Here is a 17,696-nt window from a genome sequence, read left to right as displayed (position 1 = left end):
TCGGCTCACCGTGCGTAGGGAACACACTCGAGTGACACTTCACCAGCTCCTGCGACGACGCTCATGTTCCTCGGAGCGACGACAATCTCCAGGAAGTCGGACGGCCCGGGATCTTCGGCATCTAGACGCACGTACGTGTGTATGCGTGCGCGGCGTGTATGTAGGTAGGTACGGGTGTATGCGCGCGTGCGTGCGTGCGTGTGTGCGTTTGTGAGCGTTATTAAAACGAAAGCGCAGCGATAACAAAAAAAATATTAATTACAACGCAGCAATCACGATCAAATGTATAACCATAACAGCAACCAACCCTGCGTCCGAGAATAATACCGAAATATAACAACAACGATAACAACAACAAACAACAACAAACAACAACAAACACGCATAGGCGATAACGGCCGCATTTGGAAAGGACCGAGAAGAGGAGAATGGAGCACAAAGCAAGATACATTACACTGGTCACCACACTTTTTCTGGCATAAGATATTCCAACGGGTTTAAGGTAATTTGGGGGTGCTGATTCTAAATCTGGCATCAGTTTTTGTCTATCACATCAGGTTTTTGAGATATCAAATATTTAATTTTCAATACAAACTGCAGAAGAAAAATATGAAATTAATGTGGATATCTACATAAAATGATATTATAAAAACACTAATCCTAAAAATACAGCACCATATTTTAACACTAAAGCAGTCACTACTCGCAACAACGTGCAATCATAAGTGACAGAGTTAATTTCGGGTAAAATCAATGAAAATGGCGTATGCCGATAGCATAAAAATGAGATGTGATAGAGCAAATCTGAGATCAGATTTGGAATCAGCACCCTGAAATAAGTCTATAACAGCTGCAAAAGTCCAGGCGAGAAAAAAATGTTTTTTTTTTAAATTGACCAGTGTTATTTCTGGCGCCTGCCCACGGGTTTAGCAATCGTGCCCCCTCCCCCCACGTTGCACCCTTCAACTACCACCCAAGAGGCACCGATCCGACCTCTCCACCGGGACTGGACCATCGCCCCGGCCTTTTGTTTCTGCCCGCGGGGCCTCGCTGTGACGGACGGTTCGGTGTGGGGGGGGGGGAGGCACGCGAGTCGCTCGCCCGCCACCAGCACGGGGCGAGTGAGAGCCGCCAGCACGCTCCGCCTCGGTGTCTCGACGCGTCGAACGAACGCGACATCGCATCACGATGTCCATCTCGACGATTCCGATGACTTGCTTGCTGCCGTCTAGCCAAGGGGACCGCCCTCCCCGCCCCGCTCGCTCCCCCTTCCCCCGTGGCCTGCGCGGCGTGAGACAGATGCAGCCACGGATCTAAGAGTGCGCCTACAATTAGCGGCAGGTGGGCAATGTCGCTCTGCGATGTTTTTCCTAATTGAGCGGTATCGTGAGTTATTTCCATATTTGGGAGATTTGGAGCGGCACGCCGGCGCACACGTGGTTGGTAGCGAGTGGGCGGTGTTGCGAGAATTGGCTTCCACGTTCATAACCATGGATTTTGTTGCGTTGAGTAGGGCTGATTTTTAGAGTTTTGCACTGGTGATGTATGTGTGTTGAACTTCTTTCGCGCCGTACGCTAATCGGAGGTGATGACCAAATATTGTCCGATCTTAGAAGCTAAGCAAGCAGTCATGAGCCTGGATAGCGCTTTGCAACGGGGACCACCGCGTACACACAGCTTGCTATGCCGTCGCCAGCAGACGGCTGCGCAGCAAATGTTGTGCTGTACCTCAATGCTCCCCGCCTTCACCAACCCGCGCTGACCAGCGTGGCGAAGTGTAGTTAAATAATGGCTTGCCAAGCGGATCGGAGCCGTTGTTTGGCCCTCACCCTGCACTTTATTGACCCAAAAGGGGCTGTACGTGCACATTAAGGTCACGCGACAGGGAGGAGCCAGTCATACTGAAACACTTTTGAAAAACGTGTTTCATTAAAAGGTGGATTTAGAAACCTCCCAACGGGGGTGGCGGTCCTGAACTTTCAAGCATGTTAAACGGTGCACTACATTAACCGTAGTCATTAAAAAAAAGACAAACATGGCAAAGTGTCGATTTAAAGCTTTCGTGACTGCAGGGATTCATCTTCTTGGTTCTTTCGGTAAAGTCACGTAGAAGGGAAGTAATAAAATAATAAAAATAATAAAACATAATAAAATAATATAATATAATATTTTATTATGTTTTATTTTTATTATTTTATTACTTCCCTTCTACGTGACTTTACCGAAAGAACCAAGAAGATGGCAAAGTGTTTCCTCTGCCAATTATCAATGAAATACCAATGTCCAGGGCTCTCATCTGCCCTACGTGAACACCTCGAGGGGAAGGAGTGGATTATCCCCAAATCCGGGATTTCGACTTGCAGCACGTGACTCGTATTCTCTCAGCCGCATGCTGGGACGCTAACGAGTCGGTGGAGGGTGGGGGGAGGATACAAGAGCAGTGCTTCTCTCGCCGAGGAAAGGCGACGCCGTGAGCCGAATGTCCTGGCAGGGCAAACCGCCGGCTAAGTGCGATAAAGCAAGAAAGATGTCTCAAATCAAAGCATCTTAATGACCCGTGACTCGCACCTGATGGATAATGTTATAACTGGGCACTCCGCAGCCTTTCGACATCGGGGGGGCAATGGATTGTTACGAGCGAAAGCTGGAATTCAACCTGTCACGCCCCGATCTCGTGATCACGGTGCCAAAGTGAAGGTTTTATTTTTTGTCTATTTTTGTAACTCAGATGCACGTTTGTGCACGCGCACGCACCACGCACTGCGCATTTCTCTTGCCTCGGGGATTCAGTCTACACCCAACCACCCACCAATCCACCCCACCCACGCATAGGAAGGACCTTCTCAGAACGAAAGAAAGAAAGACAGAAAAAATATATATTTTGCTGCTTGGCAAATTATGAGCTTCATTTTCAGTCTCAATTAATTGCTCGGGTGAGCGAGCGCAGGTGGCGTTAAACCTAGCCGAGTGTTGTGACCTCATTATCCCAAGGTGCAGCCGAGCCGAAGAATTTATAGAGCCTTTGCGATACGACACGCGCCGGCCGTAATGCCTGGCACCCGACAAACAAGCTCCTCGCTTGCAAAAAAAATAAAGAAGAAAAAAAACCGAGATAGATTTTCATGAACCACACACACGCACGGGCGCACGCGCGCGCGCGCTAGCCGGCGAGCGCACAATGCGATCGCGCATTCGCCAAAGGTTCCCCGCACAGAGTCACGTTTGCACATGTGCTTCTGCTGCCGTCTGGAACGCTCTTTCGTCCGGTATTGGGAAGCCTCTGGAGCTATGCACTTTGAAATCTAGATTGAAACGAAATTCGTTAAAACTGCTGTTTTGTGTTTCTTTTGTGCCGAAGCACATTGATCAGTTTCATCAATACCATCATCGTTGTTGTCTGCGCCAACATCATCATCATCATCATCAGAAAGATCCGTATCACTGTTATCACAATCGTTGTCACCTCCGATTAGCACGGTTGGCTACGTACGGTGCGAAAGAAGTTCAACATACATACAGATGTCCCGTATTTCCATCCCGCCGTTACCGGTAGGGTTACATTGGTGATGGTAAAGGTGCAGCCCTGAATGTGCCTTGCTCACGTCGCTGCCGGCACACGGGCCTCCGCTCGAGTTTAGCTCGAGAGAGCAACTTCTCCAATGGTATTTGTTGCGGGCTACTCTTCCACAATGTTCAAATCTCTTGGAAGAAGTGGGAGTGCGGAGGAGCGATGTCCAAGGGGGATGAAATGGCAATGCGCATTGGACATGCTTTAAGCACAATCCGAGCATGAATTTGCGCCTCTCAAATGACGATTTACAATACATCCACAGCCCCAACATTCACACATGTGTGCTTTCTGCGAGGACGCGTGGCCTGGGAGGGGAATTTTTTACAAACTAGAGGCATCGTATCCACAAGCCGCGCCGGCAGAACGACTCGGACGGTCGACCTCTGGATGGCGAGTCCCGCGCGCTTCACCTTCACACCGACCGTGGCAGCAATCCCCACGGATTGAATTCGGGAAAAAACAGTGGAGACGTGGGGGGGGGGGGGGGGGGGTATGGCACGTGTGATTATAAGAATCAGGGGGCTGTAAGGCTGAAGCACCCTCTCTCTTTCTCTGTCACACCCGGTGCCATCGTGGGCGCGGTCCGGAGAGAGAGGGAGAGAGAGGGCACGCGGTTTGTTTTGGCGGAGGCTGATTTTGGTAGGGGGGGGGGAGACACGTGGCTCAGTGCGACCACTGTCGTGCCAGATTCAGCACCCGGTGACCGCGCGAACCGAAGATTAGAACGTCTCTGACCACGCGCTCTCTCCGGGTCGCGTGCGGTTTTTCTTATTTATATTAAAATTTATTTAAAAGGACGGAGCGTAAAAAAAACCGCGGTGCTGCGCAAATTATATTTTTTTGTTTAAGGTGAGAGACGTTGAGAAGCCGAAGGGTTAGGGGGAATTCAGCGTTTGATTTTTTTGAAGATGGCTCGGTAATTGCGGGTCGCCGAAGTTGAATGTGCTCCGAGAGGAATACCAAAGGGGCTTGGAGGAGTTTTTTTAGTGAAAGTCTTAACAATCCTGCACTGTTTCAGGCAAGGTTTTTCACTTTGTCAGATATTGAAAAGACTTTGTGAAGGCCTTTGAAAAAGTATTGCATATCCTGGGCAGTGTTTTTGAGAATTATTATATTTTAAAAAAATCATTATCCCCCCCCCCCCCCACCTGCAATCAAACCCATTGTTAATGAGTGAGAGTCTGAATGATTACAGCTGCTCGTGGTTACGATGTATTACTATGCTCGTTTCCGTGTTGGGATCGAATCCCACGGACGTGGGAGTCAACAGGGTGGGCTGTGTGTGGCAACTCGCGATGAGTGAGGATGTCAGGAATATCTGAGCGGCTGAAGAGTTGGAACGGCGGTGAGTGAGTGGAAGATTGCACAAATAGATCTCCAATGTAGCCCCTATATTGAATATCGGGGCAAGTGCTGCTTCATGAGCAGATGACAAGGTGAACAAGCGAGTGGTGTGGCCAGCACGACGCCTGCCCGCCTTCGTCTCCCCGGTGCTGATGTGTACACACCACCGCATCAGGTACTAATTTTAAGGCTGAGCCAACCTAGGGGAGACCCAGGACCGGATCAAATATTCGCCCAATGTTATTGGACGGGTCGCCGGGTTCGTAGCGAAGTGCGCTAGCCGCGACACCACCCCCTTCCCGAGGACACTAACGCAACAACAACGGCCGTTTGTCACTAAGTGGCGGTGACGTCCCCACGGCGTTGTACCAGGCTAGGTGCACCTTGAGGAGAAAAGGCAAAGACAAATCCCCCCCCCCGTGTAGCCTTAACAGACTGTTGGGACAAGTTCTGTTTGGAGTAGGTGGCCAGCACCACGTCTGGCCCCCATTGTCTCCCGCGTGGCGATATTTACACATCTCGCCAAGCACTCATTTGAGACTGAGTCGACCTAGGCGAGGCCCAGAACCGTTTCAGACAATCGTCACTGGTGTTGGCGGGCCGGCTGGGAGTTTGGCCTCCGCAGCCCACACGCACCCGCGCACGGACTCCCACCCCGACTTTTTGTGTCCTTACGAGAAGTGCTTCTTTGTCAGCCGCCCCCCTCTCTCTCTCTCTCTCGAGCACACGATCCCTTCTCAGCCACCGATGTTGAGCGTAACACGAGAGTGGCGAAAATGAAATAATGAAAGCGACGGTCCAGATGGTGTGAGTTTTATACTGTGGCTCCTGCGTTTGGCTACCCTTCAGGAGTTAGCGGGCAGGCGGGCATGCGGGCGAAATTTTTTTTATTTTTTTTATTCTTGATCGTTTTCCCGTCATAAATATTGATGACGATAATGAAGAGGGGAAGGGCATCGTGAGGGGAGCGATTGTTTGGTGGCCGTGTTGGTGGGGGTGTGGAGGAGAGAGGGGCTGGTAGTGGGTGCAGTGGCCCCTTGGCCTGAGAGGTCTTGTAACGGGAGGCATGCAGAGCTGTGGCGCACGCTCCCTGCCTCCCACACACTGTGGCGACCGCTCTCCCAGTAGCAGCGCGCTTCAGGTACCAGTCTTCTAACAAGTAGTAGTAATACGAATACTGGAGCGGCGCAGGCCTGCAGTTGCTTGTTCTACCCGCTGACGCAAGTGACTGCACTAGAGGGAATTCTAGAGAGCGCTTGGCCTGCTCTTCCACGGCGGCCAGACGGCTCGGAAGAGGTGCTGACATCTTTTACTCGCGTCACTGCTGGATGGGTTGCCCCCCCCCCCTTATAGAGAGCCCCCTATAAGGGTATTTGGTCGACTATTCCACCCTGGTCAGATGAGAGAACTGCCCACACTTTACCCCACCCACACACGACATCGCTGTAGATTCATTGAATGAATACTCTAACAATTGTCCATTTAAAACATTCCAATTGCCTCCGCATTTTATTGAAGAAGTTTGCACCAACCCGCTCACTCAAGCGATGACTTTAATTATGACTTTTATTTTCATGTATATAAAAAAAGTTAAGTTTTGTACTGTTTACCTCCCGTTAAGGCACCTAAAAATCAGATCATGCTCCTGTAAAGTATGAAGATAACATTTGAAATTGCTAAGTGAATCATGTATGTAATTGCCGCTATATGTGCCTCTTGTGAACCTGCCCGTGTAATAGTTTAAATAATCGGAGGGTTCGTCAACATCTGTCAGACTCGGCTCTCATAGCACCAGCGTTTGCAATCGACTATCTGCGCTGTCAAAAGTTATTAAGCGTCATCTTGATGATCGTCGACTGGTAATTGTAAATTAACCGCACGGCATGCCCAAGGTAAACAAAGGCGGAAAATGTTCAAACGTGACAATGTAAAAATAAATGAAATGTGTATTCCTTTTTTTCCGCGTCTCACAGCGAGATGTTGTCTTGAATCTACATCGTAAATGTTTGCAGCTATTGGTGGCACTCGGTCACACGCGTACACGTTGGCAGGAAGGCGCGTGACAGGCCATGCCGAGCTGCAGCAGGCGCGTTCGTTCGTGAGCCCGGAACGCGATTCGAGACGCGAACGACGCGTTCGTGTGTCGCAGCCTCCTCGTGAATGTTTGCGAGCGTGATTGACACGGAGGGGTTTTTTAGGGCTGTTGCGGGTTCAGCAACAATCGATTGAACGACCGACAACACTGGCAGAGCCGCCAGGAGGCTTTCGCCTCGGTTGAAACAACGGGGCACGTTTAAAAAAAAAAAATCTCGCCACCTCTGCTCACCCAGCAGTACGAATGGGTACTCTGCAGGTCGGCGAGCGGTTGGTTGCATGCGGTGGGATAAAGCGTGGGTGGGCACTTCGGCCTCTTACACAATGCCTTAGGAAGAGTAGGCCTTCATGTGGTCAAAATGGGCTCTCTCGAGCACTGTATAAAAGTGGAAGAGTTTTGTCAAGGAGGGCTGCTCCGTTAAGGTGGCGATGCGTCCAATCTTCTTCTTAAAATTCCGCACGGCTGATGTAGATGCAGAGCATCGACTGCAATTTCACATTCAGGTGGCCAAGCCAGATAACCGCGTCCGTAGTCGCGGAGCGTATCGCTGTGATGTATCTCCTTCCTATTTGCAGATCGGGCATTGCGTCGTTATATATTTTATGGTCTGTTCTGGATGACAACAGTCGCGCACTCCTGGAGAGTTTTTAATTTTACATTTTGCGCGTCACGTTTCCGCATCTTCAACGACCATGAGCTTCGTGTGTGATCAAACCCAGGGATCTTCTGCGTTGGGTCTTTGGCAATGTGTCCAGTCGTAAAACATTCAGCGACGTCGCCGCTCCAGAGTGAGCTCACGCAGCAGCAGTGCGGGTTGGTGTGTGGGGGGGGGGGGTAACCATGGCTGGTTAAAACATACATCTCTCGTCCCTGATATTGGCCATGGCCGTGGCATCGAACTGAGGCCACTGGGTACATATTCCCTACAACAGCCTCGCTCAATTTAAGAAACGTTTTGCACTCTCATCTATTAAAGCTTCAACAGTGATGTCTTTCACTGCCCCCCCCCCTTGAGTTTTCTGCCCATGGGGCTGTGCTCAGCAACTATAATAATAATAATAAATAGACATCATTAGAGAGTGAACAACGATGATTAACATCAGACGCACGGGACAACCAGTCATTAATCGGCTGCAAGCAGAGTATGCACGTACAGGGGATTTGATACTAAACATAAATCACTTAGCAATTATTTTTTGTCCCGATCGAAGCGTAACTTTTTGCCCGTGAAAAATGCCCCTTTTGGCGACAGCGGGCAAGGATGGCTTGCGCGATGACGGGACCGCTCCGCGAACTTCTGCGTGTGGGCCACTAATCCTGGAACCGGCAAGGGTGGCTCAGCAGTGGTAGGGCGAGCGGAAGGTCGCGAGTTCAATCGCGGTTTATTCGGGGTCGACTCAGCCACTCGTCCTTTTGGGAGACAATAGGATGACTTCAACTATTGTGCAAAAGTTAACAGCGGTGGTCCGAAGGATTACATCCGACCCCCCCCGCCCACCACCCCCGCCCCACTGCCATGGGAATGTGGAATTGGCCGTAATAAACAGGAGATGAGCGCTCGCGTCAATGCTCATTTGAGCAAGGGATCGCTGAAGCTATTGTCGTATTTTATACATGCCGAGGGACAAGCCCAACCCCGACTGCCTTAACGCTCTGACTCTTACCGCTTTCTCACGACACTGCCACCGTTGGATGACCGCGCGCAGCCTGCCAAGGGCAGCAACGACGGATGCGTCGGTTTGAGCCCGCGGGCGCTTGTCAAGGCTAACGCAGACTGACACCGGCGCAATTGGCCCAACGCATTTTGGCCTTTTTTTGTCATTCAGCAAATATTGCTTCCCTTAGACAATTTTAATAATGTGCAGACACACACGCACGCGCACTCACACAGACAAAGGTTCCCTGTATGGCCTAATAATAGACTGTTGGGGCAAGTGCTGCAAGCGAACACCTCGCCATGGCTAGCACGGGACACGAGGGTGTGTGCGTGGCCAACACGACGCTCGGCCGCCTTTGTCTCCCCAAGCGCTGACGTTTACACACCACCGCAACAGACACTCATTTAAGGCTCAGTCGACCTAGGCGGGAAGACCACGACTGGTTTCAAATATTCTCCGCTGTTATCGGTCGTGAGCGGCAATCGAATTCGGGTCGCCGGGCTCTAAGGGGTGGCGCGCTCACCACTCCACCACTGCTCCCCATGAACACGTTCACATATTGCTCAACGCAAGTTCACACACACACACACGCGCCCACTGTTGTCGCGCACCCACGCTCCACTGCGTTTTGTGTGCACAATATACGGCTTTGGCAATGTGTGCAGAAAAAATGTTGCTGAACTGTGTGATTGGGAGACCCCTGATCTTGACCCTGGGAATGCTCGCTAAACCGTGCCGAGCCACGTGCCAGCTTTGGCCTAAAAGCCGCATTCCCAGCAACTTAATCAACGCTATGAAGTGAGCCCTGCAGAATTTATTTTGTATGCGCGTGCATGTGTCTTAGTTGTTGTTGTTGTTTGCTCTTGACCAACAGCAATAAAAAAAACTGATGGCAAAAAAAATATTTTTCATTGTATTGCAATCAGATCATCATCATCATTGTCATCATTATCATCAGTCATGATCGATCCACTGCTGAATGAAGGTCTTCCCAAGCCGTCGTCACGATCCTGCGATGCGATTATCAATGCACCTAGCACCGATGCGCAGTATAAATTGTAATCAGATACTAATAACATTGGAAATAATTTGCAGCAATTTTTTTTAATTCACGACAAGATGGAGGGCTCCACGTGCGGTGACAGTCACATTTCACCACGCTGGTGAGTGCGTGTTGGTGTGGGGGGGTACCCATGATTGGTTAAAAAAAATTACTCGTCCCTGATGTTGGCCATGTCCGTGGAATCGAACCGAGGCCACTGAGTACACATCGCAGTGTACCAGCCACTGCGCCACCGATCGACAATTTTGATTTGACAGAATTTCTGGTGGCAAAAAAAAACGGAGAACACAATAGCCGTTGCTCGCAACAGGACTTAATTTCAGCCAGGTCAGTCTGGGCCAGAAAATATATTCCGCACCATGCACACTACATCCACCATAATTATTGGCTGTAGCTAATACTGGTCACGTGCCACTTACTCCAGCCTACCGGCGACCAGCACAATATTGAGTGAGAAATTAAAGAGCCAGCTCGTCATGTTAGTCCCGCGGGGTAATTGTGAGCCCTATAGTTTCATAACCCCATCCCCCACACCTCTCAACCTCTGCCCACTCCACAGCATAAATAAACTGTACATCGTTCGTCGATTGTGGCAGGTTGCGTATGGTGAGCTAACCATAACAGTCGACCAAATACCCTCTCGAGGCCATTCTGCGAGCAAGTGGCGCAAGCAATTACGTTACAGGGCTGCACCTTTGCCTTTCAGTAATGGTCCCTAACTAGTTAGCACTCGGCAAGAGACATAGCGGTGTAAGTGCGTGCACGTCCGTGGAGAGGAATGCTGCGTGCGTGTGAGAGAGACACATGACCAGGGCCAAACAGTCCTTATTACCACACAGCGCTCACGTAGACAAGTCCTAATGAAAAACAATTATCTGCGAAAATGGCAAAGCTGCCAATTTAACTTTCATTTCTACCCCTCCAAGACCTTTGCACCTCAAGCAAAGATAACTTTTCGATGCCCTAATGATGTGAAAAACATGGCCACACTTTGCTACATTAATCCTCAAGCCGAATATATTTGTTTTCGTACACGAGATCGCTGAACCTTCCACCCAATTAAGGAAAGGATAATAACTTTTTTTCCCATCCCTCTCTCAATGAAATAATGTTATGTTTTGCAGGGACACAGCACTTCAACCGCACATTTATCTCTGGCACTTTTCGTCGTGTCGAGATTTATTGGACAATGTTAAAAAAGCCGTCCGGGATTGCAGAACTGCACATGCATGATAATAATAATAACAACATCAACAATAAAATACGTGGAAAAAAATAAAGGCGGGGCTTAATAACAAGACAAATTAATAAGCACTAAAGCACGCTTCATGTTGAAGGCTTCGCATCCGCACTAACAATGACATGTCCTATGTTGTTGAGGTGCAAAAAAAAATACAGTCATACCAAGAGATGCATAAAATATGCATGGATATTCACACTGTGGGGGGCATTAAGGGGAGGAAAAATTTGATGTAATTTTATGACAACAGCAGCAGTGGCTTCTCTCTAAGCAATCAATCGCACTCATTAAAACTTTTAACCAGAAGAAATCTCACCTGGGACAAACTATGGCACACACCTTTCAAAAATAATAATAATAAAAACCTAGGTATATTTTGTGTCGAGTTACGAATATTTTTTTTAAGTATCTGCTCAGTTTTACGTTCGCCCTATTTTTAATGGTGGGTTGAGTGAGAGCCCCACGGATCGTCACGCGGTACAGAAGTTAAAACAACAACAACAAGAATGATTTAAGCGCATGGAGTCCTGCCGTGGGCTAACGGTCAGCACGCTTGAATTGCGATCCAGAGTGATCGCCGGCTTCGATTTGATCTCCCAGCGCCGCAGTTGAAACAACGACGCAGGTTTTGGTTGTTGAATTCCCTCTCGCCCGCCGTCTCTGTCCACCCGGCAGCGATATAAATGGGTTGCGCCGCAGTTAGTCGACGATCGCAGGGTTGTCGTGTGGTGAACAGGTGAGGTTTGGCTACTCGTACCTTTTCCAAGACGTCTGGCAAGTATGTGAAGAGTAGGCCAAATTACGAGCGGCCCTTCACAAAGCAGGGACGTGAGCATGGAATAGCAACAGCTGCACCTCGACTTTTTATAGGAGCCGATTGGATTGTCACATGGCGAAGGACTACTTCAATGATATCATTTGTAGATAAGTTGTGTATTTGCATCGCAAGGGTTCGCAGTGTTAAAGAGGCGAAGAAAAGTATTGTGTGAATTACGCTTCCATATTAATTGCACATGTTAGTAAAACATTCTACCCCCTCCTCACCCACACAGGTGACAGATTGTTGGAATGTAAGAAATTAATCTCATTTTGAAACCTGGCAATGTGAGAAATGTGAAAATGGGTTTGAGCCATGCTGTGGTCAGTGAGAAAAAAAAAAACACTTAGGCGCTTTCCGTTAAGGGCTTATTACTATTAAAACATTCAGCGCACTGATGATCACATGAACAGCTTCGATGTGAATACACAACACTCTTGCCGAGGCTTCTCAGCACAGCCACGAAGATGTTTGGATAATGCATAAATCATAATCACAATCATTACCATACCAATTATGATCATCGTCATCATAATGAATTATTCGAACACAATTCACTCGGCTAATTTCATCAGCCCCACGATCGTGTGTCTTCTGTCGTCTGTCTCAGGCCATCATCCCTTTCTCCAGTGGTCGTGCTATGGAGAGACTCGCCCCTGCCATAGCAATGTGACATTTCCACCACTTGCTGGGGGCTGTAAAAGCGGACACGTGGACCACATTAATGCTCATTTGAGTAGGAAAACCACTTTTGACTTTTTTCTACCTGTCTGGAAATACTACAGTGCCCACTTTCATTATGAACCTCCATCAGGGCTTACATTCTCAAGGAATATTTGAAGGGTCCATCAAAACCCTAGTAACCCCCCCACCCCACTACCACCCTCCTACCCCCCAAAAAGTAATTGGGAGGTGGGCGGAGTGGGGAAGGGCAAATATTTTTAGAGCTCAGCCCTGGACAGCTCCTACTGCAATTGATGCATTGGTCTCCGTTACCGCACGGGCTTAGGGATGCTTTTTTGTTGTCCACAAATGCACTGCGCACGCAACGCTCCTCTGCCCAAGCGTACACCGCGAGCGCGAGCCTCACAGACAAAGTCTGCATTCACGTGCAAGCGGTTATTGTGATAAGCGCGCGTCTTCCTCCCCAAAGTGACTCAACGACATCTTCGTTAGTTGGGACTTGTGATAAAACTGTTCACTACAAAAGCACATAAATAAAGTAAACACACATGCGGTTTTTTGTGCCAACCCTAAATTCTTCAGCCCACAATAAAAAAGAAAAAAAAGCCCAGAGCCAGAATTAAGCTCGCCGGTGTTTTATGCCAAGTGCAGCGCTTTTCATTTCGCGAGGTGAGTGAATGCCGCGACGTAAATGTTTGTGCAGGGAAACTAGGAAATGGTATTTTCGGTAATTTTGACATTTTTTCTTTCTCCCGATGCGCTCCCGCGCACGGGAGTGTGACATTGTGGTTTTATTTCATTCTTACGCGTCTATATATATATAAATGCTTTTAATTTGGAACTGTGCTATTGGAAAGTTTGTTACTAAGCCTGGCTACCAAAGCGTGGGACCATCCATTCACGTTTAGGTTTTTATTAAATTAATTTTGTCCTTTGGAGCGGAGAATGTGTTGCGTTTTTTCTCTCACTCCCCCCACCCTCCTCCCGTAAGGGTGGATGCTCGCTGTGTTTTTTTTTTGCTGAGGCCAGGTGGGGATGTCGACTGCTGCTTTATGATCCAATCAAGGGGCTGCACGGGAGCTGCGTTCACGTCGCGGGCCCAGCCACTCGCTCCCGGCGCCGGCCGTTATTCTGCCTCATTCCTCCCATTGCACATCATCCCTCCAAGCCCCCCCCGCACCCCTCCTAGCCCCCCTCCCAGCCCCCCTCCCAGCCCCCCAAACCCTCCCAGTCACCTCTTCCAGCCCCCCCACCCCTCCCAGCCCCTTCACCACTCCCAGAACCCCCTCCCAGCCCCCCTCCATAGCCCCCCCCACCCCTCCCAGCCCCCCCACCCAGCCCCCTCCCAGCCCCCACCCCGTCCCAGCCCCACCCCTCCCAGCCCCCCCACCCCTCCCAGCTCCCCCACCCCTCCCAGCCCACCTACCCCCTCCCAACCCCATCACCCCTCCAATCCACCCTGCCTTGCTAGGCCCCTCCACACCTTCGAAGCCACCCCCGACACCCCTCCCAGCCCCCATCCCCTCCGCCCCACCCATCCCTGCCTCCCAGCCTCCCAGCCCCCTATCCCTCCCCACCCACCCTCACGTGCCCCCCCCCCCTCCCAGATCCCGAGCCTCGCTGGGGAAGACAGCGCTGCTCCTCGCTTCTCTTTAATTAGAACCCACGGGAGCACGGATGAAATTGCAACTTTCTCTTTCTGTTTTCTTTCAAGATTATCATTTTTTTCCCACCTTGCCACAGAGGCGGCTTGTTTTGCTTCTCTCTACCGACCGCTCCGTTCAGTGTGGGGTGAAGCGATGAGTCTGTTTGTGTGTGTGTCCCACGACCCCCCCCCCCCGCCCCAAATATCCCTTAGAGCTACTGCCCCCCCCGCACCCTCCCCGTCCCCAACGCTTTGCCCAGATTTCGGAATGCATATCAACAGCAGAAGCCTCCTCCATCCCAGACACATTAATCAAATCCAAACCCTTTGATCAATCTGCTCGGTTTTCTCGAAGCTAAGCCCCCCATAGCAACAGAACTTACTATTACAACTACAATAGTACTGGATCATCTTTGCCAACGTTTCTAGTGGACTCCAGGTTATAGAAATTGCAGGGGGGTCGGGATTTTTTAGGGGCACTTTCTTTCTACGTGCTGATAATTGCTCGCGAAGTGACAACGATGGGTAACTTCGCGTCGAGCTGGAGGCAAATTCCTCGCTGCGAACGTTTGCTGACCGCTAATCCTCCGTGCTAAGTGGGTGACGTTGCATTGAACTCGTGACGCGATGCAAGTCCTGCTGCCGACTCAACAACAAGGCGCTTCCTGCGAGAGAGAGAGGTGTTTTAGTTTTGTTTTGCTCTCTCGTGAGTCACGGTTTACACAGTCCCCGTACACTTCTAGATTTGAAGCTTTCGTGACTGCAAGGATTCATATTCCTAGGTTTTTTCGGTAAAGTCACGTAGGAAAAAAATTAAATTAAAATTAATAAAAGTAAAATAAAAATCACGACGTGTCGGAGGCAACAGAAGCTACCGTCTTCAGGTGGAACCGTCACAGCCCGACAGCTGTATCAAGTAAATGAGAGATTACAAGAGATACCACTCCGTATATATATAATAATTTTGTATTTTTAGTTTACTTTTATTAATTTTAATTTTTTATCTACGTGACTTTACCGAAAAAAAACCTAAGAATATGAATCCCCGTACACTGTTATATGAGACCAAGAACACTCGCACACACGCACGGATTCTGTAACACGTCCAAGCACGCGTTCACCCTCTGCCGTATTCCATTACCGATTATATATTACAGATGCTAGATGGATTTTTTTTACATCACAGGATTGTGGCAGGTGACGGGGCTTTATCCAGCGGTGGATAGACCATTGATGATCCCGATAAATAATGTCACTTTAGTATCCGCACAGCGGCCAGGTGTCACAATGTTATCCGCAAGCTCCCTTCATGATTCTTAGCGAGAGTTGTTTGCAACCCCCTGCTACAGACGGACAGACGGGCAGAGATATGAATTAACAGTCTCCCAGTCTTAGTTGGAACGCATTAAAAAGTGAGTGAGTGAGTGAGCGAATAAATAATCGCACGTGTGTACGTACTTACACACAAAATCCATCTGCGCTCTGTGAGACGCAAGAGGAGTTTACGTTGCAGCTGTTGGAGTGCATTCTGGAAGCGCGTCTTTGTATTTATTTTTAAAAAAATTCATCGCGGCCAATATAACTCTTTAATTCCGAAAATAATGCGCCCAATTATCTTCATAATAGAGCACCTCACAATGACAGCAAACATCGTCCATTTAACGCACCACTGGGTACATTATAAGATTGTTGCTATTTTCGTGATGCTGTTGTTGTTACCGCTCCTGCATCAGTTGAGGCATCTGGCGTGTGTCGGTAAGTGCTCGACGCCAAAGCTGAGCCGACCAGTAAGTAGCTCAAATATGCAAAACGATGTTTTTGGCGCAGCTCTTTTTTGCCCGGACTATTATACCGGGTCCGCCCCGTATCAAAGCACCGCTACCCCCATTGCCAGCACTCATGCCGACACGGGAGGGCAGTGTTGTGCCAAGGCGGTGTCACGCGTGGTCAAGGCGCCGACTAATTAGAGGCAGGTGTCTGTGTGTGTGTCTGTGCGGGGAGCGATAGTGTAGCGGTTAGCGCGCTGCGCTATGAACCCGGCGACCCGAGTTCGATTCCCGCTCACGGCCAACACCAGTGACGATTATCTGAACCGGTCCCGGGCCTCCCCTAGGTCGACTCAGCCTCAAACGAGTACCTGGTGTGGTGTGTAAACATCACCACTAGGGAGACAAAGGCGGTCGGGCGTGGTGCTGGCCACCCACCCCCTCGTGTACCGTTGCGGCCTTCATAGGTGCTCGCTAACATCACTTGCCCCTACAGTCTGTTAAGGCTATATGTGGGATCTTTGTTTGATCTTTGTTTGATCTTTGTGTGTCTGTGCAGATGTTTGGGCATTGCACTGCTGGCTGAGCCGTGGAGGCAGTGGCTCACAAGGGCAGCGAGCAGCGTGCAGCGGCCGCGATGGCGTTAAGGGGGACCCCGTTCACGCCGGAATGCGCCCGATCTCGACGAATCTCGCGAGCTAAGGAGGTTACGCGAGCCTGGATGGAGCGCGGATGAGGTTGGACGACCTCTGTGCGCAAAACATGGGTTGCTGTATGTTTTTATTTCTTTATTTATCCGAGGCTGCGTTGTGGCCAGAACAATAATGCAGTACAGCAACACGGATTGCTGCACTGAGCTTCTGTCTTCCCACGTGGTTGGATCAATTGCACTGTATTGGCTTTCTCGTGTTGCCCTGTTATATTAATTACATTGGCCTGAAAGTCACTTTTGTGTAGTAAAAAAAAAAATCAGGATTTTTTCACGCACTGCTTTGGTTTACATATATTAGTCTTGCGAAACGCTGTTGACCTGCCAGATGTTATTGGTATGAGCACTCCATCTAAGCACGGGGCCTTGCTCGTACAATATTGCATTTTGCTCGCAAGCAGAGGAGAACATTTAGTATTGATGGAGTGAGAGAGGTACTCGCGAACGCTTCTTCTCAGCTAGATACGGGGCTGCACGTGTGACCACCAAATTAATATGTAACGCCCTTTAATTGGCAACATTATCAAAGAACCGAAGAGGTCAGTCGGAGCGAAACAACAGGACAAGTCATCGGATTAGTGTGTGTACCTCGGCTGGTTACGGCTCTGTGGATGCTTTAAAAACAAATAATAGTTTCAATTGATAATGCGCCCTTAAACAAGCGTTCTCAGGGCCTTGCTTTCATCCAGCAGTGGATGGAGCACGGCTGACAATGCTGATAATGACGATGTTACGATGGGGTGGGAACGATTCTCTACAAATACGACAGTCGCGTAAAAAAAAAAGAATTATAATACAAAATCACGAGACTGGCAGCGTGCGCCATAAGACGGCCCCTTCTCAAGGCTGTCACTCAAACGTCTTTAGCGAAAACACACGCAAAGTACGCTCGGTCTTCTCCCGAAGTCAAACATTTGCTATCGCCGATGCACTGTGAGCGCATACACACTCAAACATGACGGCATCTGACAGTGCGGTTCCCCCCCCCCCCCCGATGTCAGTGGCAACGAAGTAAATCTGCCAGTGACTCCGAGTGACTCGCAGAGGCAGCCGTCGGAATGTGGCTGTAATTTGACGGAGTGGAGGTAGAATTGAGAAATCGCA

The 17,696-nt window shown here is 49.5% G+C and overlaps 1 protein-coding gene across 1 annotated transcript in view; it reads right to left on the bottom strand.

The window, feature by feature from the left end:
- The window catches only part of LOC133353638 (protein sidekick-2-like), a 473,964-nt gene that overhangs the window by 164,039 nt on the left and 292,229 nt on the right, over positions 1–17,696 (bottom strand). Inside the window, 1 exon segment of the mRNA XM_061570031.1 lies at positions 10–121. Coding sequence (XP_061426015.1) covers positions 10–121 — 112 coding nt within the window.

Source organism: Lethenteron reissneri, chromosome 44 (assembly GCF_015708825.2).
Source record: "Lethenteron reissneri isolate LAM-NWPU_2019-01 chromosome 44, ASM1570882v1, whole genome shotgun sequence".
In the NCBI taxonomy this organism is placed as follows: domain Eukaryota; kingdom Metazoa; phylum Chordata; class Hyperoartia; order Petromyzontiformes; family Petromyzontidae; genus Lethenteron; species Lethenteron reissneri.
Note: the sequence above shows the minus strand (reverse complement) of the source record. Positions and strands in the feature narration are given on the sequence as shown.